General features: G+C 33.7%; 2 protein-coding genes across 4 annotated transcripts; both read right to left on the reverse strand.

Moving 5' to 3' along the window:
• Positions 1–848: 848 nt before the first annotated feature.
• Positions 849–5,332, reverse strand: LOC129917935 (ubiquitin-conjugating enzyme E2 R2). Of its 3 annotated transcripts, XM_055998177.1 has the most exons (4): positions 5,220–5,332; positions 4,862–4,993; positions 4,223–4,784; positions 849–1,303 (listed from the first exon to the last, which is right to left on the reverse strand). In XM_055998177.1, exons 3-4 carry the CDS (start codon positions 4,688–4,690, stop codon positions 1,010–1,012), a joined length of 762 nt encoding a protein of 253 aa, XP_055854152.1. In that variant the 5' UTR covers positions 4,691–4,784; positions 4,862–4,993; positions 5,220–5,332; the 3' UTR covers positions 849–1,009. The 3 variants fall into 3 exon arrangements, with proteins under 3 accessions (XP_055854152.1, XP_055854153.1, XP_055854151.1); XM_055998178.1 differs by lacking the exon at positions 5,220–5,332 and having other exon boundaries at positions 4,223–4,779; positions 4,862–5,082; XM_055998176.1 differs by lacking the exon at positions 5,220–5,332 and having other exon boundaries at positions 4,862–5,082.
• Positions 5,333–6,739: 1,407 nt separating this feature from the next.
• LOC129917934 (neuralized-like protein 4) lies at positions 6,740–24,405 on the reverse strand. Its single transcript, XM_055998174.1, has 11 exons — positions 23,794–24,405; positions 23,385–23,732; positions 16,457–17,343; positions 16,221–16,397; positions 13,394–14,472; positions 13,066–13,337; positions 9,021–9,335; positions 8,701–8,950; positions 8,381–8,639; positions 8,213–8,320; positions 6,740–8,157 (listed from the first exon to the last, which is right to left on the reverse strand). The coding sequence occupies exons 1-11, from the start codon at positions 23,947–23,949 to the stop codon at positions 7,059–7,061; spliced, it is 4,950 nt and encodes a 1,649-aa protein (XP_055854149.1). The 5' UTR covers positions 23,950–24,405; the 3' UTR covers positions 6,740–7,058.
• Positions 24,406–25,593: the final 1,188 nt, after the last annotated feature.

Raw genomic sequence — 25,593 nt, forward strand, 5'->3', positions numbered from 1 at the left:
CATTAAAAATGAAGTATATCTATGCAATTGGATTTGTATAATTCGTCTATCCTTTTTCTCCTCGAATGTTCAATGACATTGGCAGCACATCAAATTTATTTGGAGTCGTCACTATTCCACCAAGATACAAAAGCTTATTTCAAACTTAATTTCCGTTCTCTAATTTTTCATTTCGCTGGTCAAAGACTAGAATGATAAAACTTTTTGTTGGTTGTTTTTTATACAAGTTTTTTTTTTTAATATTTTTGTTTTAAAATTCAAATTTACATTATTTCTGGAGAAGAAAAAAAAATCATCATTAAAATATAGAGTAATCTACGTTACATTAAATTCAATTAAAATTAATAATAATAATAATATGTATTTGCATTTTATTTGTTGTTCTTCGTTTTGTTTTTCTTTTTTCAAGGGAAAGATATAGTAGATGTATATTGCAGGCTTAATTGTTATGCCCTAAAAATATGAGATATGAACAAGATAATGATAAAATTTGATTCATCACCTCAGAGGACTGATCAAATTTTTCTGTGAAAATAAAAAAGACTCAAAATAGCAAACAGCAATAATGAGTACTTTACAATAATTTTTTTTTCTTTTTGTATTCTTTTTTGTTTAAAACTAAATAAATAAAAGCTTGAATGAGTTGGTTTTTTCTCTTTCTTATAATTATTATTATTTTATGTTTCTTTTTTTTTTTTTTTGTTTAATTTTTTGTTTTTCTTTTATTTTTGAAATATATAATAGAGAGAATGAAATTGAACGATAGAGATAGACAGGAGATGAACACCAAGGAAGGGGATGAATGATTTTGATATTTTTGTTTTTTTTTTTTTTTTTTTTTAATTAACTTTGTTTTTTGTTTTGTTTTTTTGTTTAAAAGGATGCGTATTACACAACACACACTTAAAATTCATTATTAGAACTAGAATATATTCTATTCTTTCCCCTCCGCTTGAGCTTATCCGCCAGTTAAGCTAGACCTCTACGATAAAGTCATTAGGGTGGGAGATTATGATGTTTCACCTTTGCCGCTGTCATCGCCATCGGCATAATCTGACTCTTCGGCATCATCGTCATCATCATCATCATCGTCGTCTGTTTGTTGATCATCTTCTGTTTCCAAATCAAAATCATCATCGTAGAAATTTGTCATATCCAACATTGGCTCTTGGGAAGGCTTTTTAGTCGGTTTGAGGCAGTAATCTTCGAGTGTCGTTGGTACAGTGATTCCTTCCTTCCTGGCTTCAGCATTTGCAGCAAGAGCTTGTTTTCTGATAATATTTGGGTATTCGTTATCTTTACCCTAAAAAATGGTTTGGAAATAAAATTGTTATTAGATTGAAAACTTATTTAATTGGAAAATGATGCTGAAAGCCAACAAGAATGGACTAATTAGTAAATCTTTGGTTGGTATTGTGAATTCTAAGGAGAAACTTGAGTGACTAATTTGATTTGTCAAATCCCTTTTGTTTTCCACCGTAGAATAACAATTTAAAAGAAAAACACAGCCTCAATTTAAGTGTCGTTGTGGTGGCTGAAGGGATATTATTATTTATTTTAAGTGTAATGTCCTGATTTTGGAGTTCACGTGGGCCAATCAATTAATAAAGAACATTGATAAATCGTAAATTTTTACAAGAAGTGTGAGAGGATGAAAATTTACGATGTCTACTTTAGAAATAGCCAGGAGAAACAAAAACAAAGACCTGTCAAGGAAGCATCCTACAAAGATAAAAGCGAGCATATATGGATAAGGTAGCCTGCACGACAACGGAATGTTGCTGATCGATTTTATAGCGAGTTGAAAGGTCATCATTTCTACATCTTAAAAATGATGGTTAAAAATTAATTTAAGATTCAACTGTGCACTGTACATTGTGTCAGAAGTATGAAAACAAGCAAGCAAATCCGGGAACTGCTGGTGAAAGAACACCCCGTGAGCTCTGGAACTATAACAGCTATTCAATGACGTATCGCTGGTCAAAAAGTTACGCATATAAAGCTTAGAAGGGCTGGTTTACATAGAACGAATTAACTTTGGCCACCTTGTTAAATCTTCAACGCTAAGCCAGAATGTACACGACATAGAGGGAGACTTTATCTCTAATTGAGTTACTAGGTTGATGTTATCTTCAATCAATTAGAATGGAGACAACTATCTTGAAATCGAGTTACCTGCAATAAACTATTGACTGCGGCTTTGAGGCATTCAGCTTTTTAGTTTATTTTTGTTTTTAAAAAATTGTTAGTTATTGAGTCGCAACCGTTTTTGATAGGGAAGCAAGTTATAATTTTTGTCAACCCACGGAAGTTCTCTTAACGCAAAACGGAGGAATCTACGCTTCAATTCTCTTAATGTGAATTAGGTGATAAGGAGATCAGGGGTCGAAACGGCATACGTTCGTTAACGTATGGTTGCTATGTGTCCCTATCTTTTTCTACTAATTAAATAGAGACCCAAATAGTAAAAACGTTAACGTATGATCGTAATTGTGTGCCGTAATTTGACCCCAGACTTGGTAGCATATTCATGGAGAGCCTCACGAACGTGGTAGGTAAAAAGTGATTTCTTAGAAAATAAAAAACACCGCTTGACGAAACCTACAACAGAATCAGCTCTGGATACTATATTGACCAAGTGGGACCTGAAATTATGTCACTATCACAAATTCAACCCAAATCTGTAATGTTTATTGTCCATGAAACGAAACATAAAGGTCTAAATTAATTTTCTGACACCAGACAAAACAATTTTTTAAATGGGCTTGCGAAAGTAGAGCGTCGTTTGGCGAAGCAGTTGTCTAAAAAAGGAAATGTTAATGGATTAAAATAAGGAGTTTTCTGACTACTTTCGAATTGCAATGTTCATATGCGAAACTTAAGCATAGTGGAGAGAAGTTTTTTGTTGTTCGATTACATTTTTGTCACTTAGGGGCCGCTTATAGCGATCAGGAAACATTTTCAAATAGATTTTTGTGATGTTTTAAATCGATTTTAAAAACAAATGCTATACCAATCGATTTATAAATGACCCAAAGAATTTTTTCGAAAGGAAAATATTTTGTTTAAATTGTATTTATTTGTTTTCCTGATGCAAATTCATTTTCGTGCCAGCTGATTGACATTTGAAACAAAATGAAACAAATCGTTTCCCTAAAGTATTTCAATATTTTCCTGTTCCACTGCATACGAAAAATTTTTTTCGTGTGTATTTCAATCAGGAAAAAAACTATAAACGAGCATCAGGAAAAATATTCAATTTCATACTGATTCTTTTTTACTAATGCATTTTCCTGATCGCTATAACCGGCGCCTTAAAAGAAAGACTACACCGGAATAGTAAGCGGTAGCGGTGCGGGTACTTGTATGAGAAAAAAACTCCACAACTGAATATTGATGTTCCAGTTTGGAATTTTTTTCATACAATTACCCGTGCCGCTACCGCATACCCTTTCGGTGTGGTCAGGTATTTAAGCGATTTTTCTATTAAAAATATAAAATTTAACTAAACGGCCATTCCATTTCAACTTTTAGGGCATTTTCACGCTTATTATCCAGTTTATCTTGTTGAAGAAGCAATTTTTTTTCTTGAAACTTAGTGGGTCTTGATAAAGTTGATGTTCTAGAAAATTCACGAAAAACTAATTCAAAGTAGCTAAATTATTAACAGACAAAGATGGTAACCGAGAAGACCTGTACGCGTCTTCTCCGTTACCGCTTTATCTGTGAATAATTTGGATGCGTTTAATTAGTTTGTCGTGAAACTTCTAGAATATCAACTTCATAATGAGCCCTTAAGACCCACCAAGTTTCAAAAAAAAAAAGATTGCTTTTTCCACGAGATAAACTGGAAAAAAGGTAAATTATGTCTTCTCCGTTACTTTGGAATGGCCTTGAAATATGTTTCAGGTATCCGGGCTTTTCTGTTATAAGAGTTTCGCTTAGCGGATTGTTTTAAAGGTAATTGGTGGACAAATACTCGGGGATGAAAAAGTGTTTCAGATAACCGGGGTTTTCTCTTAATCGGGTTTTACTGTATATCAAATATGCAGCGCAATATTTCAACTTAATACCTCTTCTCTTTTAACAAACCAAAAAAAATTCCATGTAAATGCGATTTTAATTAAACTGCAAATAATGCAAACAAAACCAAAATAAAAAAAAAAATCTTATCATTATACCAATATTATGAGGGTAAACAGAAAAAAAAAAATAAACTCACCTGAGAATCCCTCCATCTCCTATACATAACTGACGCATCCACATTAGCTGGCGAATACGTATTCGGTTCATTTAACAATGAAATAACCGACAGCAAAATTGTCCTCACATTCTGTGTTGGATTCCATCTCTCGCACGGCAGTTCTCCACTCTGTGGATCATCGACCGGTGGATGTAAAATCGAAATACACAAATCACCATTCTCATAAACATTCGGATGCCAGACTTTGGTCAGAAAACGAATCGATGGAGGTGAATATGGATAATCTGGAGGGAATTTCATGTGTGCCTTAAAATAGCCACCCTGATAGAGTGTGTCGGGTGGCCCAAAGATTGCCACTTCCCATTCGAAGAGATTGTCCTCGTTGCAAAGTTTCACACGGAAACCTTCGACGGGTTCCTCTTGCAGCGATTTGTATTCGAGTGCCAAAGCACGTACAGCTGAGCTGCTTGGTTGCGATTGAGACATTTGCAGTTTTTTGGTTTTTTTTTTTGTTTTTCTTCTAGATTTTGCTTGTTTTTCTTTGTTGCAAAAATTCACGGAATTTGGATTTGTTTCTAAACTAAGTAAAAAAACAAAAAGACTATTCAATTTGTTTGTGTTATGAAAAAAACAACTTATTTGTGTTTGGAGACTTACCTTATTCTTGAATTTTTATAATTTAATTTAATGAAGAATAAAAAAAAGTTAAGTTCTCTTTTTTCTTTAATTTAAATCTTTTTTTTTTTATGGGGACGACAACGACGAAGAAGAAACGGACGAAAAGTGGTGCTGCACCGTGCACACACAAAAGCACCCAAGGAAAACGAGAGTGAGCGAGAAGAAAACAAAGAAATGAAAAAAATAACACAGTTGAAAAAAAAATATTTGAGTGGATGGATGGAAAAATTTTTGTATATTTTTGTTAATATTTTGTTTTTTTTTTTTTTGGAAATATAATGTTGATGATTAAAATGATTTGTTGATAGTTTTTGGAGGATGGGAAACTAATAATTACCGAGATGATTTTTTTTGGAATAACTTTTATTAAAAATTTTTCTTGATTGCACAAATTGAATTTTTTTTAGATATTCTCGCAGAGCAAAATGTAGACTAATCACAAATGTCAATGTCAAATAATTGATGTGAAGTTGGATGGATTTGATAAATTCAACTAAAACCTTAAAATAAGTACTACATGGGCGGTTTTTGTGTAGTTATTAAATTTTGAATTCTTAAGGTGTGATTGGCATCATTGTATATATATTTCTCTAGTACTATCATGAAGTCGAATTTAGTATTAGTTCATGTCGCCACTTTTTTGAGGTGGCGCTCAGTGTGTTTTTTTTTCATACAAATTCTGCTTTTTCAAGTCACCACTAGAGTTCCTAAGATCGTTTCACTTCATGATAGTACTATAGAAATATAAATACAATGATTGGCATTGGCAGTTTTTTTGAAAAAGTACAAAAAGTACCTAAAAATATTTTTTTTCTCATTAGCTCATTTGAAAAAGATTACACAAATATTTATATTCACAAAAATTCAAGCTTTCTGCATCATTTTAGTAATTTTCCCAGCCTAATAACTGTGAAAAATAAGCTTGGAGGTTTTCACTATTGAACTTTTTCGCTTTTCGGATCAAAGCTAATGCTGGATTTACATACGTCTGCATGCAGAAAAGTAAAAGAGTTATAGATTATATACCTGAAATCCGTACATATAAAGGAGAGGCATTGATGAAGGAGAACATGTTCGTCTTCGCCATAATCTGCATTTATGCATTATATACACAATGGGGCATTTTTTATAGCCGTTTTTAGACCGCAGTTTATCTTAGACTGGGGTTTATCCAATGTTATTTGAATAGGATAAACTCCGGTCTTCCTTAGTAGCAACTTAGACAGCGTCTATGAATATGGCCCAATTTGCTTAAATCCTTTTACTTAAGATAATGAGGCAGTAAGTTTATTTTTTGGTGTAAAAATTTTTGGGACGCTTGGGGGCTTTCAGCCATGATAGTGAGCTACAGCTGATCCTGGATAAGCGTAGAAGAGGATTATTCTTTTCGTCGTTGGTTGATATCCAATCTTTATCCAAAAGTTCCTTAGCTCCTCCTCCTTTCTGATATTGACTTTTAAATGGAACAAGAATTAACTTGACATTGTATTTCGGGCACTGATCACAAATCTTCTCAAGAAAGTCCAAAAATGTTTTCTTTGTTGATTCTTGATTGATCTTCGGTTTATTTTTGTATGTAGTAGTAAAAAAGCAATATAGAATAAAGGCCTTTTACTTCAATACTCGTGATTCAATCAATGCAGAACACCTGCGAGAGTAAGGATTTATTTGGTCTCATGTTGGGCGCCACTTCCAATTATTTTATTTTCATACGCAGTAACAGAACGCAATATAGAAGATGGTCTTCCACTCCGATCGATTAAATGGCAAAATATGTGTGACTGTAGAGAATGATTTGGTCTCATGTTGGGCGCCACTTCCATATTCAATTATTTCAAAATAAAAAGAAAATGTATATATGTTTTTAGTTATATTTGTTTTGTTTTTCTTTTTTTCAGTGTTAATTTTGTATTATAGAAAATGTGAAATAGTTTTATACGTACATTAAATTTCGAACACAAAAATAAATAGACAACAGAAAATTCAGCCATACGAGAGAGATTCTCAGCCATAGAACAAAATAGCTAACAATACTTTATGAGGTCGTTACATATACATAATTATATAATAATAATCTATATAAATAATAATATCGATGCGCTTTACAAGCAAAATTACAGTCGCTAAAATTAGGAATTACTATTTTATTTGAATGCATATACAAATTAACAACAACTTAGCTTCCCGAACTTTGGCACTGCACTCGGTCTAGTTTTAGAATTAATGCTGTCAGCACACAAGCCCCAGTCTCTTTGGTGAACCACGACATGTCTTTCAATGAAGTCGTCTGTGGTGTTGATGAAGGGCCAGGCTGTGATTGCTGCTGTTGTTGTTGATCATCCTCTTGCTGTTCATCAGAAGTCTTTTGTTGTGTGGCACACAAAGATTGCCGCCGCACATACACTTCAAATGCTGTACCAATTGTATAGCTTTGCATAGCTGCTGTATATTTGTGATGGGAATTCGTGAGTTGTATTGTTGGTGAATTGGGCGAGAAATGCAATTCCAAGTGCGTTCCTGGTTCATCCTTCTGATTGGTACTCGAATGTGCCTCGTGTGTTTGTTCGATTGGGAGCGGCTGACCATAGTCGAGAATAGCTCGAATTTTATCTACCCGAGTCATATAGTACAAAGGCACCCAATCACCTGAATCAAAACTCTGCACCGTTCCCGATGTATTAACAGCTTGCTGATTTAGCTTAAAATACACCCAACCACTTAGCTTTTCAGAATTTGTCGCATGACACTGCTGACAAAAACAAATCGCCTGACAACTTGGTTGCTGGAAAAACGTATGTGGAAGGACAAGAGAGCTTTTGAAGCCCCGCACCAGCTTCAAGTATTCACAGTCTTTAGTTGAATCGAGGCTAGGTAACGATTGGATGGAATCGAATTGTGTGTCTGCTGGAATGGGATCTCTAACAGGCGGTATTGGTGGCTCTTCGTCTTCGTCTGGGTCATCTTCGTTTTGAACTGGCGTCTCATCAGGCACTTGATTGATGTCCAGAAATTGTTGTTGTTGTTGGTGCTGCTGCTGCTGTTGAAGATTTTGCTGAATAGCAGTGTTACTTTCGTCATTGTATTCTAAGAGATTCTCTTTGGAGTTTGTCATTACCGGTTGGACAACATCGTCACAAGGTGGTTCCACTTGTTCTCGATTTGTGTCAGTGCTGCCAGTGGATGTCGAAGGATTATTTGTAAAGCGTTGGGTACTTTGACTGCGTTGGATGTTCAAATTGGTATTGTGTTGCAACTGCAGAGATTCCCGAAGACAGCTAGAAACAAAAAAATAAGAAATTAGACTTGGGAATTAGGATTAGTTTCTCTCACCAGGACGATGAAGATGGACTAGTGTCATTCCTGCCTTCCTTCGATCGATACTTGATTGACAGATTGATCAATAAATTTCCAGTAAAATTCTGCATTACTGTCCGAGCACTTTATAAGGACAAAAATGTCAGCAAACCAGCTGAAAGGGTTTTGACCTGGAATACTTACGTATTTGATGTGCTTGCACCTTCAGTCTCTTTTTCATGAACTTCCAGATCAGCTTTTTCGCATTGCGGCACACTACTATCACCTTCAGCCAATTGATCATGTTCCAAGAGTACTTCTTCAACAATTGGTGTTCCATTGCGAAGCTCCCCGTTGATTATTGAGATTTTCTCACATTTGCCATACAAATCAAAGACAGGGTAGACATGATTTGGTAGACCTGCTGCCAGATCTTCTAAACTATTCTGTCCAACCATAATTGCTATTGAGGACATAAATATTGATAAAAAAAATTAATAGTACTTAGGTAAAGAGCAGCTTACTTAACGCTCCAGCATGAGACAGAGACATTGTGATCACAGTTCCAGGTTGAATCTGTTCCAGAGCTTCACCATATTTCGAAGCAATACGACTTCCATTTATATTGATGTAATCATGAGTGGCTACCCAGCAGGGACGTTTACAGAGTACAATAGATGTTGGTAGCTGAACGTTTGCCAATTGTGGACATACGCCAAGAGCTCCAACGCCAATTGTACCCTTCCACTTAGTGTTGATTGCATCAATTTTAATCTACAAAAAAAAAAAAAAAAATGAAATAAATGAATTCCCAATCAAAATCTTCTCTATTTAAACAACTTACACTGATACTATGACCTTTGCATAAAGGTTTGGCAATATAAACTAATGCCTGATTGAAAGATTGTGTACGAATTGCACTACGATGTTCATCGACTAAACGTACATTCTTTCCATGAAACTCACTAAATTCAAAAGCCTGAGACTCTGAATCTATAGATTCTAACATTGAATCTTGTTTATTCAATGGATCTACACCGAATTCAAGAGAATCTTGTAGTCTTAGGCTGCACGGTCGCAATGGTGAGGTGGGTCCTTGTGTTGAGATCACTTGAACTGCCATAGTGGAACCTTGTAGTTCTACAACCACATAGACATCCTAATAAAAAGTTACATATTTTTTTTAGTAAAATTGTATTTATTTCTTTAATTTATGTTTGCTATGAACTATTTTTTTTGTGAATTGATATGGAAATTATGAAAAATGGTGTGAATCTAGGCTAGCAGTTTCTTGTGCGACATGAAAAAGAAGTTGCACGGTGAATAATGATATTTGTGTGGTTTCTTATCACATGCTTACGTTTATTAATTAAAGAGCATCATTTATGAGAACATGATTATCGTAATGGAAATAATTGTTAGACAAAGAAGATACTTATCTGTTTCTATTTGTCTGCATTAGATCCAGAGCAAAAGTAACAAGAAACAAACAAATAAACTAAATTTAAAAATACATCTGTATATTTTGCGCGGCTTTAAAAATATCTTCTTCGGAGTCATGTGTACATTTTGCGTGACCTCAAAAAAAAAAAAAAAATTCTTCGGAGTTGTATTTTAACCATACAAATTTTTGTCCCCAAACGTTTTTAAGTACCACCCAAGTAATTTAAATGTTTGCGCCTTTATTCATTTGGCACAAGTTAGTTTAAATTAATTAAATTAATAATTTGTTTAAAAAAATATTACACATACGCTCCGTTGATCGGTTGTTTTTTAATGTTCCACACTTGAACTGAAACTTTCAAATTTAGTTATTTTTGATTATTTTAAGTTTGATTTCTCCGAACCTTCAAAATTTGTACTGTTCTTACAAGATTTCTTCATTCTTTTTCTATTCTTTTTTTTAAATACCTTCAATGTAATCAAACAATTTGATTATTGTTTGCAAACAAAGACAAACAGAATCAACACAACTCAAATTTCTTCGAGCTTTTCTGTGTACGAACATGATTACTCGACTTATAAATTATTATCAATACATTTCAAACAAGTTCAAAAGATCAATCTTCTATTTGACAACAAATGAATGTCCTCTATTCATATCTGAAAACCAAAATTTTCTTGGAGGTACATTCGGAAGTAGATATTTTCGGATCAAAGTCTCGAAACAAGTTTTGGTTTAAAGATACGAGTTGACAATTAGAAGGCCAATCTTTTTATGTAAAAAAAAATTACAAATTTATTTTTTTCGGAATTTTGAAAAAAATCAAGGTCCCCTTGCCTAAAAAATAGGCATTTTAAAAAAATTCCTCCAAAACATTCGAGTGAGACATCAAAAGAAAGGTCTCTATAAGATCTATTCATAGATGAATACCAAAAGTTTCTTCGACTTCTGGTTGCTGAATTATAGGCTTGTGTCGTTCGATAACGAACTAGTTCAAAGAACTAGTTCATTTCGGCAAACTAGGAACTTAGTTCACTTACTTAGTTCAATTTAAAGATCGAAAAAGATCAGGACCACAATTTTAATGATTAAAATGATCTCTTTTAGAGATAATCATTTTTAGCAAAAAAACAGAACCGACTTCCATGGCTCAAAACTGGGTTTTATGATTTTTAAAATAGTTGCCATGGCTAAATATAAATGAAATTGAAATGGGACCACACTGCAGCCACCAGCTTTCCAATACAAAAAGAATTATCAAAATTGGTTCACTCAGTGCAAAGTTATGCGGTAACAAACATAAAAAAAAAAAAAAAAAAAAAAAAAAAAAAAAATACAGACGAATTGAATACCTCCTCCTTTTTGGAAGTCGGTAAAAATAAGTAGGATGTAATATTGCTGTTATCAGCATTGATAGCATTGTTGTCATAATTTATAACATATGCATCCAATTTTTTCTCATTTGATTTTTTTTTTTTCTTTACTCTCAAATTGTTTACATTTAAGTTGAAATGTTTATGCTTTATTGCGTGTTTTAGAAGTTTTAGTTAAAACTTAATTTCTAACTTCTATTTAGAGCAACATCCTGATAAATAAAATGCACGACTGGGGCGCATTTTCTTGCGGTTAATGTACGAGTATCTAAGAGTTTTTAATCTTTTTTATTGCATTAAAAAATAATAATTTATGGTATATAAAGATTTTTTTTCTTATTTAAATAAAAGAAATGGTATGTCGTTCTGAAAAAAAATTGTCCAAGAAAATTTTTATTGAAATCGGTTAGTCGTTTACAAAAATTTGAGAAATGAAGAAATCAGTTCTAGGACAGGTACCGTTAATTGTCCTCATTTGGTCAATTTGTGTTTAACTTTTTTGGTGACATGGATAATCATCACCAAGTTTAAAACACATCGCTTCAATGGTTTGGGCTGTAGCTCAAAATGAAGGCAGACAGATTGAATTTATTGTTTTCCGACCTTGACTAAACTAAAATGTTTTAACTTTGCAATAGAGATTTTTTGAAAGACAGCCATGAAGGAACTACAAATGTTCGAGAGAAAAATACTGAGGATGTGCACCGGACTTTACTTCGATCGACAGCGACAAAAATACTACAGCAACAAGCGACTCTACGAGGAAGCAAAAATCATACCACTGGACAAGTATCTACTGCGATCGGCGAAGATACTTGTAGGAAATATCGCCAACCACCCCAATCAGCTGATAAGAAGAATGATAGCCCAACAACGACATCCGGAACCTAGGTACCTTTGCGCTTTGGATATACTGGATGAGCACATAATTTCAATGGACAACGAAGAAGCAGTTAACTTTTACGCCGACACCCAGTCGGCACACTATCGTGGCTAAACGCCAATCTAACCAACTCAACTCAACCAACCCCTCAACTGGACATCCGGGTCTGAACACCCCGAGGACAACCTAGTCAGCAGACTTTTTAAATTAAGTTTATCCATGTATAATATTTATTTATATTTTATAACTTAGTCATTGTATAAGGTTAGGCCCCTTCTGTGCCAACAAAATTTTATATCAACCAATGTATCTTAGAAATAAGTTAATTTTAAGTCAATTGTAAATAACAAATTCAATAAACTAAATTGAAATTGATTGAATTGAGATTTTTTGAAACTCTTGTTCGGGCAGTAATAAAAGAAAATAGGACTACTTACTTATGCAACTGCATTTGACAAAAAAAAAATTCATTGATACGTTGAATCGGTGTACTTTTCATTCATCATAAGTAGCTGCATTTTACTGTTTATTTTCTTGACGTTTTTACCACCTAAATTATGACTCGTAAGTCGGCGAACCCTCCAATTAGAAAACTACAACTACAATTAGAAAACTACGACCGAAAACGATGTGCGAATGTCGTTTTTAAGTCGTCGCTTATAATAGACACAAAAACTTTGGTTCTCCATTTTTCTTAGCTATTCGCATGTCATAATAGGGGTGTAATTTTTGAACTCTTACTTTCTGAATAAAAAAAAAAAAAATATGTATGCAAACATTGAACATAAAATACAAAGTGTTTTAAAAACATGCATCTTCTCAAAAACTCAATCCAAAGTGCAATTGGTGAACAATTATTATTAACTTCAACTATCAATGTTATTTTTTTTTTTTGTTTAAACAACATTCTTTTAGTTACTTTTGAGGGCTTGAAGGTATCTCCAGTCCAATAGGTCTTTGAAACACATTGAAAAAAATAATTTACAAAAAACCAAAAAACAATTCCAAAAACAAATGTGAAAACAAAAAAAAATTCGATGATTTTTTTTTTGTACACTCAAATGTGATTTGCCACAACAAATGGGGGGGAAAATATAATTGAAAAAAAAAAAAAAATGTGAATTGATTGAATTGGTTAAAGATAGTGATTTCCAAAAAAACATATAAAACAAAGATATTTTCTACTTACACTTGAGACATTTTGGAAATTAATATTCATATCTTCAGAATTGAGTAGAATTCTTAATGTTCTTGTTTGTGTCATCTCAAGGGCAATACGATCACCAACTCGAAGCCATTCCAATGATGCCATTGACCGTTGCATTAGCATTGAATTGTGTCTAACTTCATTGCCAGAAACGTACCAGACATTTGCCGGTATACGTTTCATGCTGCTTGGAATGTTTTTACGTACATACTCGTCAGAGAGATTCAAATCCGTTATGCCAATGTTCAGGCATCCTTTGAAATAGAGTTTTTCAAATTTTGAATTCAAAAATATACTGTTTTTTAAATACCTGCAAATAATGGGTTATGTGAGACAATCTTCACTTCGAAAGGTGATCCTACGGAGAGAGGATGCTCTGAGAATACCAAACATCGTGACAAAGCTGCCGACGCTCCAGTCACCCGCGATGCCACAGTCCAGTTCTGTGAGAGTGTAACATTGCCCGAAATACATGTCCATCGATGCTTAGTTTCGGGCGGTGGTTGAATTACCGATGTAGCTTGGAAACTTTGTGAGTTCTCACTTGTGGCGTACGGTGCACGCATATCTGGTTGCGCCAAAGTCAAACTCACTTGAGCACACTGCCCATAGAGATCAATAACTGCCCAAACATTAGGCAAACGACATTCACACGCTGGACCTTGATCTACTCCATCAATGAAGAAGTGAATATAGTCTCCATTTCGCATGACACCAACTCTCGTTCCAGCCGTCAAGGTGTCCAAGTCAAACAAAATATTACTCCGAATAGTTTTCCGATTTTGAAAGACCATTGAACCACACAAAATAATTGTATCACCTTCTAAATCTGTTGCATTTGCGGTTAGTACAACTTCATCTGGTCGACTTCCAGTTATTCCAATTTCTATATTCCCAGACCAGTGTCTAACCATTGTTTCAAGAACAACTTCAAATAACTCCCTCTGCCTTAACGGCCTGTTACTAAATACAATTGCATCATTAAATTCAGCCAGTGAATTGGGACGACTTGCAGTTAGACCACCATTTGAGATGCCAGCATTTTTTCCATGTATCGAATGGAAACGCAATGGTGGCTCACTGTAGAGGGTAGTATTTGAGATTGTTGAATTGCCAGTATCAGGACTACCACACTCGGAAGTATCAACAATGCTGGCTTGTGCTGCTTGGCCGTAGAGATCAATGACACCGTAGACTTTTTCTGGAACATTGATTGCGGCTGCACCTTGATCAACACCATTTACCCAAAAGTGTAAGGTTCCATCATCTTTGCGGACAACACCAACACGATCACCAACTTGCAGCCGATCGAGATTTTGACCATATTGTTCGATGACAGTGATGCCATTGTGCATAACACCATTGCCGGTCATCATCCAAGTTCCAGATCTGGAAAAATCAGAGAATTAAATTTAAAAAAGGGATGGGAAAATAATTTTTTAAGAAACAGGTGTGAAGACAGGTGCGAAGAGCCTCGGATAATGAACACCCCGAACCTGTAAGCAAACACATAAGGATTATGGACTACAATCAGCAAAAGGAGGAGTATCGAGCCAAGAAAAGGGATAAAAAGAAAATTCTTCAAAGGGAAATATTCTAGAATCCTTAGGTTTTCTATAAAATTATATATTAAAATATTGGGCAGTATGGTGAATTTTGTTTCCCTGGAATTATTCTTTTTTTAAATCGTATGAAATGATAGCTTTATTCCCGTGGAAAAAGTATTGCCTATATCAATAAATTCCGAGGAAAACTTTGAGGATCCTATTCGTTCCAATGATTGAAATAAATGAAAAATTCTTTGGGAAATTTATATAATCTAGTCATAGTAGAAAAGATAATAGAAATATTCCAGCATCTCCTTAATTGAAATCATCTAAGCAGGGAAGCAGACCAAGAAGAAAACCCATTTCCTGTCAGTGAAGATACAAACCCTACGTCCAACATAGAAGATGTAAAGGAATTTTTAAAAAGGCTAAAACGCTGATGGGCTGCTCGCGGAACTCTTCAAGAAAGGAGCGGATATTTCAGTAGGCTTCTCATATTCAGTGACACTGAAAAACACGCACTGCAAAAATCGTTGTTCTTGTAGAAAATTAAGACAAAACGAAGCGCATCCTATCAACAAGCAAGCATCTGTCTGCCACCTACGACAAAACATCGCAGTTGATAACAATTTCATGAAGTTGAAGATCATGAGCCTGATTTTTGCTCTCAATTCGTTACCAATCACGGAATGAACCGAACTCCTTCGCCAGGTTCGATACGAGAAATAAGGCGTCACTTTAGCTTCAAAAACCAAGCTACAGTGAATGCCAGATCAATTGGAGTCGTGAATGATGGAAAGCTGGCGTGTTTCAGGCAGGAATTTTGCGTGAATCAGCAGGAGTTTATAAAGAAGAAGTAAAAGGGACAAGGTTTCTTTTAGGTTCGATCCCCTTATATAAAAAATGCATAGATGTTCCTAAACTATTAGTTTACATGGACTGGTTCATTTCCAAACCATCCTGTTTGGCACTGAGACCTGCGCTAGATCGTTCAGTTCTCCAACGAACCTGTTTCCGAAGTAAAAGAGTTTGGAATTTTGGGCATTCAGAGCAGAGCAGGTTTTTAATGGTTTCTATTTCTTCTACATCCTAACAGCTTCTAGCGAAATCGGGTACAAATGCACCAATTCTATTGGCCATTGTGCCAAGAGATCTTATAGTCTCATTAGCTAAAGCTATGATAGCAGCCTGGATGTCTACGAAAAATGTAATTTCTAAAGAGTTTAGATTTTTCTGTACACCAATTCTGCCGCTTTATCAGTACCATAAATCTCAGCCTGAAAGACACTACAATCGTCTGGGAGTTTGAATGATTCTCTAATACTAAGAGGTTTTTGTTTTCATGTTAGTTTGGAATCAAGAATTACTCTAAGATATTTAGCTTCAGTGGAAAGTTTCAGAGGAATTCCATTGGGGCATATTCATAGTTGTTGTTTAACTTAAAACTGGATTTATGCCAATGCATTTCGAATGGGATAAACTCGAGTTTTTCTTAAAAGCAACTTAAACTGTGTCTATGAATACGCCCAATTGAGTTTAGGAGGGTCAAAGTCCTGTAGCTCTCTTTCGTTTGTTTTCATATGTACTTACCGAACATTAGTCATAGTGAACGGAAAATCTAATTCCTCTGCACTATGAGTTGTAACACCCATTTCAACCGATCCAGCCCATTTGGTAACAACACGTTCCAAGCGAACTTGAAATAGTTCATTCGGCCTTAATGGTCTCTTGGTCAGCACAACTCCATTGTTGAAGTCATCCGAAGCGCTAAAAAAAACAGAAATAGATGATTTCGTTTCATATAAACAATAAAATTAAAAACAAACTTCGGTCTCAAAGCAGTACGTCCACTATGTGTTACAGTTGCCTGAGATCCACACATCGAATGAAAAGTCAACCGGTCATCATTCTTTCCAGTTCCACTCACAGATTCAATTTCAGGACTCAAAGCAGCCGATAGTTCATGATTTACAAGATGCCCACCGCCACAACTCGAACTGGAGCTTGTTTGAATCGACATAAGATTATTGCGGCGTGTAACCAAATTTTGTTGTTCCCTCTCATCTCGATCAACAATGGTAACTTTGATAGTCATTCCATAGAGATCAATGACACCCCAGAGTGTTTGAGCGACTCTATTCGCTGCCACTCCTTGGTCTTGTCCGTTGATAAAATAATGAAGATTTCCATTTGTCTTGCGCATCATTCCAACTCGATCACCTTCTCGCAATTCATCTAAATTAAACTCTCCATATTGTCGACGAGTTCCTTTACCATTTGTAAGGATACCACATCCAGACATCATGATGGTACCACTTCGCATATTGGTCATTGTAGCTGGAAAATGTAGAGCTGCTGGATTGTGTGTAGTTACACCGACTTCTATCGATCCAGACCATTTGTCTACCAATTTATCGATTCGAATTTCAAAGAGTTCATTGTCTTTCAATGGTCTGTGGGTCATCACCACACCATTGTTGAACTCATCTAGTGGGCGACGTCTTTCAGCCGATCGACAGTTTGGTGATAACTTCACCAATGAACCACATCGAGTGTGGAAACGCAAACGATCATTCATATCGAAATAGTCTCCAATGTTGGCGGTTGATTGAATGGAAGCAACACCAGTGCCTCCGTTTGAGCTAACTGTGACATCGACACACATTGGAACATCGATTGATTGCACAATTTGTGTGGAATCCGACATAAAGTCCTAAATGAATAAATGTTTATTTATTTATTTTACTTATTACAAGCGGATAACTTAAGTTTTATAAATTATCAAAATTTTATAAAAAAAAAAATATAAAATAATAAGTTGCAAACGGTATCCTCTGCACAGCTTCAATTCTTAGAGATTGAATGATTTGGAAGGGAGACCAAAACTGACTAGCGTATTCAAGGATAGGCTTGACGTACGTGTTAAGAAAAGTATTTAAATCAATTTGAAGCAGCGAAGAATCAAATTAGGTAAGATTAGTCGTACTGGATCTTCCCTTTAAAAATTCATGTTTGAAGTGGTGAAATAATTGATTTGGAATGGAAATTAAGAGAATCATACACTATACTCTATACATTCCAAAAGCTTGGTGATGACGGAAAGTTTAGCAATCGAATGATAGTTTGAGATTTGGGTCTTACAACCTCTTTTTACAAAATGGGAAAAATAAAGGATTTTTTCCACAAAGAGATTGTAAAACAGACTGTGAAAGCGAGAGTTGAAAAAGATTAATAAGGGGTTTGCAGAGTGCAATAGCGCATTTTTTAAGCAAAATTGAAGAGATACCACCTGGGCTGGGAGAAAATTCATTATTCAGGATAGAAAGAGACGTGTACGGGTTATTTGTTAGAAATTTGTGGTAGTAGTCTAAATTGGGTTCATTTAAATTATTGCTAAAGGGTCAGAGAAAGATGTGCCGAGAAAATTAAATGTTGAAGGAAGACCCTCGGATTTACTTTTCACATTTTGTGAATTGGTAAAAGTGTTTTGGTTCAGCGATGAGACAGGTTTGCATTTTATTGAGATAGGTTTGGTAGAGAGATTGGCTTAGAACTTAAAAATTAGAGCAAGATTTTTGGTATTAAAAAAAGTTCAAAAGCGTTTGGAATTGGCAGAGAGTTTAAGACCGAAATAAACAATGTTTTATGTCGTTTTCTTTCACTCCAATGAGAGTACCCTTTTAGTACTTATTTTTGCACTTTTGAAGGTTTTGTGTTCTTTGACGCCACAAAAGTGTAAAAAAAAAATTACTCCGGAGTAATTTTAGTACTACGGAGTACCCCGGATTTACTCCACATTTTTAGTCAGATTTACACCGATTTGCACACGCACTTGCACACACACTTATGAATTTGAAGTTTGACATTTTAAAATTTTGTTTGAAAATTGAAAAATGCGAAAAGTTTTTCTTTCAAACTCTTTTGTTATTAACAAAAACAACCATTATGAATATATTTTCTATTGTATTATATTCCGCCAGATATATTTCTTTCATTTTTTTGATAATTCTTCACTTTCTCCAAAATGAAATTGAAAACCGAATAAAAAAAATTTTCAGCCAGTGTTCTTCATCAATAAAAAAAAATCCTGTGCCATATAACAAAAAAATCCCATTTTTTTTCTGCGTTGATGGGATATTTTTATTTTACAATTATAAAATCAAACTAAGGGTGTGTGTCAATTAGACTGAAAAAATCGATCAGAAGCATAATGAAAATATACCAAATAATCCAGTCAAATAAGGGTTTAACCTCGGAATGAATGTTAGTAGAAATTTTTTTTGCTCAATATCTTCCTTTTGCCATTCTATAACATATCTCAAAAGTCTAGAAAAATCTCATGTCCGCTTGTCGCGGTTTCAAGGTCAAATCGCGAAATGGAGATTTTCAAAATTAGCAAAAATAGGCTATGGTATTATATACACATATAATACATGATTTCAAGGTATTTTTTAATGCTGATTCCAAAAAATCTAAAATCAAGACAATCTGACGTCTCTGGAAAAAGTTATACCTGTTTTTCATCTGTCAACTCATATTATTATAACAGTTGCAAACTTACTGCCGAAAAACCCTTAAAAGTTATGGTAGATGAACCAAATTTTGCATGAAGATTTTAGAATCCATCATTATTAAAAATCAAAACAATCCATTACAAAAAATATATATACCTACGAAATAATGGTATTTTTTGAAGGAGGGGCAAATTTTAGGATATGCACTAAAGAAGCTTCTTGTTCATCTTAGGGATAAGTGGTAATAGGCTAATTTTTTCATTTTAATCTTTGTTTGGATATTCTTTAACTACCCTCAAAAATCTAAAAAAATCTCATGTCCGCAAGTCCTAATTTTGGAGGTTAAACTAAGTTAGGTGCAGACTTAAAAAAATTAGCAAGAAAAGTTTAAATTTGTATATGTATACCAACATAAGCGACATGATTTAAGGGTATTTTTTAACACTTATTCAAAAAAACTCACAATAAGTCAACCTGAACATCCCTGAAAAGTAATGCACCTTATTCATGTTGATCTGACACAAATATCTGAAGTGTTGTTTTTCAATTTTTTAAAATCTGCACCTTATCTTCAAACCAGGAAAATTAGGACTTGCGGACATGAGATTTTTTTATATTTTTGAGGGTAGTTAAAGAATATCCAAACAAAGATTAAAATGAAAAAATTAGCCTATTACCACTTATCCCAAAGATGAACAAGAAGCTTCTTTAGTGCATATCCTAAAATTTGCCCCTCCTTCAAAAAATACTATTATTTCGTAGGTATATATATTTTTTGTAATGGATTGTTTTGATTTTTAATAATGATGGATTCTAAAATCTTCATGCAAAATTTGGTTCATCTACCATAACTTTTAAGGGGTTTTCGGCAGTAAGTTTGCAACTGTTATAATAATATGAGTTGACAGATGAAAAACAGGTATAACTTTTTCCAGAGACGTCAGATTGTCTTGATTTTAGATTTTTTGGAATCAGCATTAAAAAATACCTTGAAATCATGTATCATATGTGTATATAATACCATAGCCTATTTTTGCTAATTTTGAAAATCTCCATTTCGCGATTTGACCTTGAAATCGCGACAAGCGGACATGAGATTTTTCTAGATTTTTGAGATATGTTATAGAATGGCAAAAGGAAGATATTGAGCAAAAAAAATTTCTACTAACATTAATTCCGAGATTTACCCCTTTTTTCTCCTTATTTGACTGTATTAAAAAGTAAAACTAAGTCCGCTTCTACACGAAGACGCAAAGCGCGACGTTTCCCTTTGATCTTGTTTCTTTTTTTTTTGCTGTTCTGCTCTATTTTATTTCGTCGGTTGCGGAATCTGCTTCGTCGTGTATAGGAACGTTTTTAATTTATTCAAAAGTTTTCGTTGCACATAGACCCCACACGGGAGTTGTTTTTTTTTTTTTTTTTTTTGTATATTTTGGTGTTTTTTTTTTAATTAAAATACATAGTCTGCTTCTACACGAAGACGTAGACGTACAAGATGCACATAAGAGCAAAGGAGAAATCAATCTTTCTCTCTCTAGTTCTTATGTGCATCTCGTGCGTCTACGTCTTCCTGTAGAAGTCGTCATACGAAAACAAGAACAAAATAAAACCAAAGAAAATAACTGTCAAATTTGCGTCTTCAAAAAAATAATACGTGTAGAAGCGCGTGACGCACCGAAACGAAAATCAAAAGGAAATTTGAAGATGATTTCTGCGCCTTGCGGCTTCGTGTAGAAGCAGACTTATCAACGAACCCTTTTTATGCTTCATATGTTATTAATATTAATTTTTTTTTCAATTCATAAAATGTTTTCCCTAGGCCTGTTATCACTATTTTTTTAAAGGAAATTATCCATTTTTGCCTTGTCACACATACAATTACATAAAAAAAAATTACTCTCATTATGTTCTTTCACTCCAGAAAAAGGAGTAAAAATTTAGAGTACTCCTTAATAGAGTGAAAGAAAACGACATAAAACAAATTTATTTCTGATAATGTTCAAGATGATTAAATCTCTAGTGTTAAATCAAAAACTAAGTTCGATAAAAAGTATTATTTTTGAAACTATACCAGTAAATGATAAAAAACCAGTTAGCGGATAAGCTTAACCAATTTTGTATAAAAAATGTTCATGAAATCAATAGCTATGTTTTATTTTCCTCGTGATCCGGATCAGATCACTTATTTATTTGCGAAACAATAACAAAACAAAATCCTGCTTTTGTTGTAAAGCTAATAAAAACAATGATCTGATCCGGATCACAAGGAAAATAAAACACAGCTAATAATAGAGCGATACAAAAAATAACTTATATCGATTATATTGAGCACAATGATAAAACATTAAAATTTCAGTTTGTGACATTCAATGAAATAAAGAAATTTATCAAAAATATGAAAAATAAAAAAGATGCAAACATGTTATCCGTTGGCATGATAAGTGATTCTTTTCACATAGTTGGTGACAATTTGTGCAAAATAATCAATGAGTCATTAACCCTTTCTGAACCAGCGTTACTCTCATGTAACTTATTTTTAAAAATTCGTAAAAAATATTCCATTAAATAATTTTTTAGGTTTCGATGGCTTAATTGAAAGATAATAACGTCTAGTTACTGGATTAGTACAAAAAGTTAGACAAATATCATACTTTTTAATTTTTTTTTATCGAAAAAGGGACTGAAATTCACATTTTTTATGGTCATAATTTTGAAAAAAAGATATAAAAAATGTTAATCCAGAAAGTATTTTATTTTTTGGCTTAGAAGAAGTAGCATACATTGTTGTACTACAAAAAATTATTTTCTCAGTTGTCCGACTTTTTTTGGTGGGCATTTATTATTTTGGAAAATAATTTGTTGCTATTCATATTTCTTAGTTGAGATGTTTTTAACACGATAATACTGAAAAAACATTTTTTAATACTGATTTTCATAGCCTGGGTTCGAAAGGGTTAAAGAACGGTATATTTCCGGACTGCTGAAAGGAATCAGTGGTGGTTCCCATTGCCAAAAAATATTAACCCGCGGAACCCGGAGGACTATCGACCAGTGAATATGCTGCCTAATGATGGAAAAAATTGTCCAGAAACAACTTCAAAATATTGGCAGTAGAATGCCAATCGGAATTCAGAGAGCGGCATAGTTGTGAATCGCTGATAACTCTTGTTATTGCCGGATGGAAAACAGAAGTACAGCAGAAATTGAAAATCGTCTCCGTGTTTATTGAAATGAGAAGAGCTTTTGAAACGATCGATTGATAGATTCTCTTAAAAAAAAACTATACAAATATCTTGACTCCATATTATAAAGAGTAGTGATGGTTCCAGTCATATATACAGAACCGCAGGCAGAGAACCAACGTTGAAGAAGCCGTATCAGAATCCATAAATGTAGCCTTAGGCGTGCCTAAAGTGATTAAATATTCTTGTCTAAAATTGATGATGGTTTTTTGTACTTTATTGTAAAAGATATTGAGTAATGTGTAGAAAAAGTTAATTTCGATTTAAAACTACTAACGAATTGGTTTTATATAAATTAATTAAGTCTAAAGATAGGAAAAACTAAGTGTATGTATATAAATGGAGAAACTGAAACAGGAATAATTTCTAGGTCGGAAAAGAGGGATTATTTATCCAGTGAAGATGTGTCTAACATATAGTCATATGTTATATAGTTCTTTTTGAGCTTAAAACACATTATTTTACATTTGTCTAAATTTAAGAAAAGGCAGTTTTCGTTACAGAATTCTCTGAACGAATACAGATCACTTTGAAGATCTAAAAAATCTTTGGTTGACGTTATTTTCTTTAAAATTTTTATATCGTCAGCGTTAATAAGTATAAGTTTTTTTTCCAAATTGAAGGAAAGTCATTACTCATTAATATATAATATAAATAACAATGGACTACAATGGAATATAAGTGTTTTGTGACAAAGCTTATCGAACGCTTTACTAAAATCGGTGAACACACAATAAACTTGTTTATGATCCTCAAATGCATCGACGCAAAATGGGGTAAAGTGGAACAAATTAGTTACAGTGAACTTATTTTGAAAATAAATAAATAAATAAATAAAAAATCCATGCTGATAGTCGCAGATAATATATCTACAGTTAAAAGAGAAGACTTCATAGATAATGGATTCGAAATTTTTTGGGATGACAAAAAGTTTTCCAATAGGACAATAATTGGAGTTGTAAAACATAAATAAATGAAAAGGTTTCAATCAATCTTACCAATGGTTCCGACGGACAAATTGAAACTTGAACACATCTGCCATACAAATCAACGAGTGCATAGACAACTTTTGGCAAATTCGTTGCAGCTACACCTTGTGATTCTCCATTTATATAAAAGACCAATTCATCTTGGGAAGTCTTTAAAACTCCAACTCGATCTCCTTCATTCAAAGATTCCAAATGAGTTCCATAGAATTCAACCAAACAAATACCATCTCGTCGTATATCAATTCCCGACATAATCCATGTACCATTTCGCATTGCTGCCGCACACGAAGGTAATTCCAATTTGTCGGGATTCTCTGAAGTTACTCCAATTTCTATACTTCCACCCCAAGAATGATTCTGAATAAGATTTTTTTATATTTTAACGAGAATGGGAAAAAAACTATGAAATAGAACTTACTTTTTCTTCAATAACCACTTCAAAAAGTACATCATCTTGAAGAGGTTCTGCACTAAAAACCAAAGCATGGCTAAAATCTCGAATACTTCGCATTGCTGTTCGATTGTTATTTGTCAAAGTTATTCGACGACCGCATCGTTGATGGAATGAAGCCATTGCTAAAGCCAGAATTTATCTCTCTTTGTTCCAGGATAAATTTCCTTTATCTCGATTTTTTCAAGCTTTTTTTTTTTGAGGAAAAAAAACACGATGAAAATATTTTTCGTCCTTAATGTTTTTTTTTGTGTTCCAAAGATTATGAATAAAAGGAAATTAGATGAAGAATGTCATAATGAAGAGAGAAACAAATAATTCTTTTGTTGTCATGCGTAGTGTTTTGGGGGAAAGGAAAAGGAGTTTTTTTTTCTGGGTTTTGGTTTTCAGAAATTGCAAATAGTTTTCATTGTAAATTTCGGAGGAAATTCCTTAAATTTTTCACTTTAAATTATTTTAAAAAGATTAATTAACATATTAAGTGGAGTTTTATGTTAATTTGAATTTGATTTTAATATATTTTAAGGATTAAAATAAGTTTTTAAAGTAAACAATCGCGCAGACATAAACCAAACCCCAAAATCGTGAAAATTTTTTGTTTTTTTTTGACAATTCGTTTTTGTTTGTAGTAGATTTTTGACAGGATCAAAGTCAGCTGTTTAAAAAAGGTGTGTTTGGTTGTGATGACAAATGTAGTCTTTTAAGGTTAACGCACAAAAATATTGGAAGACGCGAAGCTATTGGGGCGGTAAATTATTCTTGTAAAAAATTACAGCCCTATTGTGGCAAACCTCACAAGTTACAAAAATCTCATAAGGTTTGGGCTGTGTTTTTACTACAGCTCAGAAAATTAAGCAAATTATCTCATTTGGAATGTCAAATCGTACAGAAAAAAAATATTTGAAACTTAAAGGCTTGGCCACACCGAAGAGTACATGCGGTAGTTGTACGGGTACTTGTATGAAAAAAATTCCAAACTGACACATCAACGTTCAGATGTGGAATTTTTTTAAACTGACCTAATTTGCGAAATTATCTCGTTTGGGCTGTAGTTAAAATATACGATAAATAATTTTTCACTCACATTTAACTGTACAGTTCATTTTTCTGTCTCAAAAAGAGTATTTTGACTTATGGACTTAAAAAAATGTTTGTTCCGCTTCAGCAGCGTACCAGGCATTAAGCCTACCCTAAAGCCTAGTACGCTGCTGATGCGAAACGAAATCTTTCATACAAAATTTCGTTAACGAAATCTTGAAAGAAATTAAATTTGTTTTGTTTTTGCTTTTAAACTTATTTTCTGATGTTTTTTCTTAAATTTTTTTATTTGTATTTTCATAATTTTTACTTTGCTATAAAACTCGATGGTATTTTTTTGTTAACATCCCGACAGCCAATTTTGGTTCCATAAAGCTTTACCTACAGTTGCAATTGTTGCTTCTGTAAATCATTATAGAACCAAAATTGTTAGTAGGGATAAACGCTGCTGACTTTGTAGACTTCAAAATTTTTTGTTTCGCTTCAGCAGCGTACTAGGCTTAATACGCTGTAAATGAAATGCATAAAACCAACTTTTGGAAAAAGCTTCCAAAATGCGTCTGAAACGCGTCTAAAACGCGCCTGAAACGCGTCCAAAACAGGTCCAAAACAGGTCCAAAACACGCCTGAAACGCGTCTGAAACGCTTCCAAAACGCGTCCAAAACGCGTCTGAAACTCGTCTAAAACGCGTCCAAAAGGCTTCCAAAACGTGTCCAAAACGCGTTCAA

Source organism: Episyrphus balteatus, chromosome 4, assembly GCF_945859705.1.
Source record: "Episyrphus balteatus chromosome 4, idEpiBalt1.1, whole genome shotgun sequence".
Lineage (NCBI taxonomy): Eukaryota > Metazoa > Arthropoda > Insecta > Diptera > Syrphidae > Episyrphus > Episyrphus balteatus.

Excerpts from the sequence above, each read along its gene's own strand:
- LOC129917935 (XM_055998177.1), bottom strand. The coding sequence starts at position 4,690 with ATGTCTCAATCGCAACCAAGCAGCTCAGCTGTACGTGCTTTGGCACTC. Across the intron at positions 1,304-4,222 it reads GGAGATGGAGGGATTCTCAG|GGTAAAGATAACGAATACCC; the intron begins GTGAGTTTATTT and ends ACCATTTTTTAG.
- LOC129917934 (XM_055998174.1), bottom strand. The coding sequence starts at position 23,949 with ATGGCTTCATTCCATCAACGATGCGGTCGTCGAATAACTTTGACAAAT. Across the intron at positions 14,473-16,220 it reads TTCACTATGACTAATGTTCG|ATCTGGAACTTGGATGATGA; the intron begins GTAAGTACATAT and ends TGATTTTTCCAG. Across the intron at positions 9,336-13,065 it reads ATTTCCAAAATGTCTCAAGT|GATGTCTATGTGGTTGTAGA; the intron begins GTAAGTAGAAAA and ends ACTTTTTATTAG.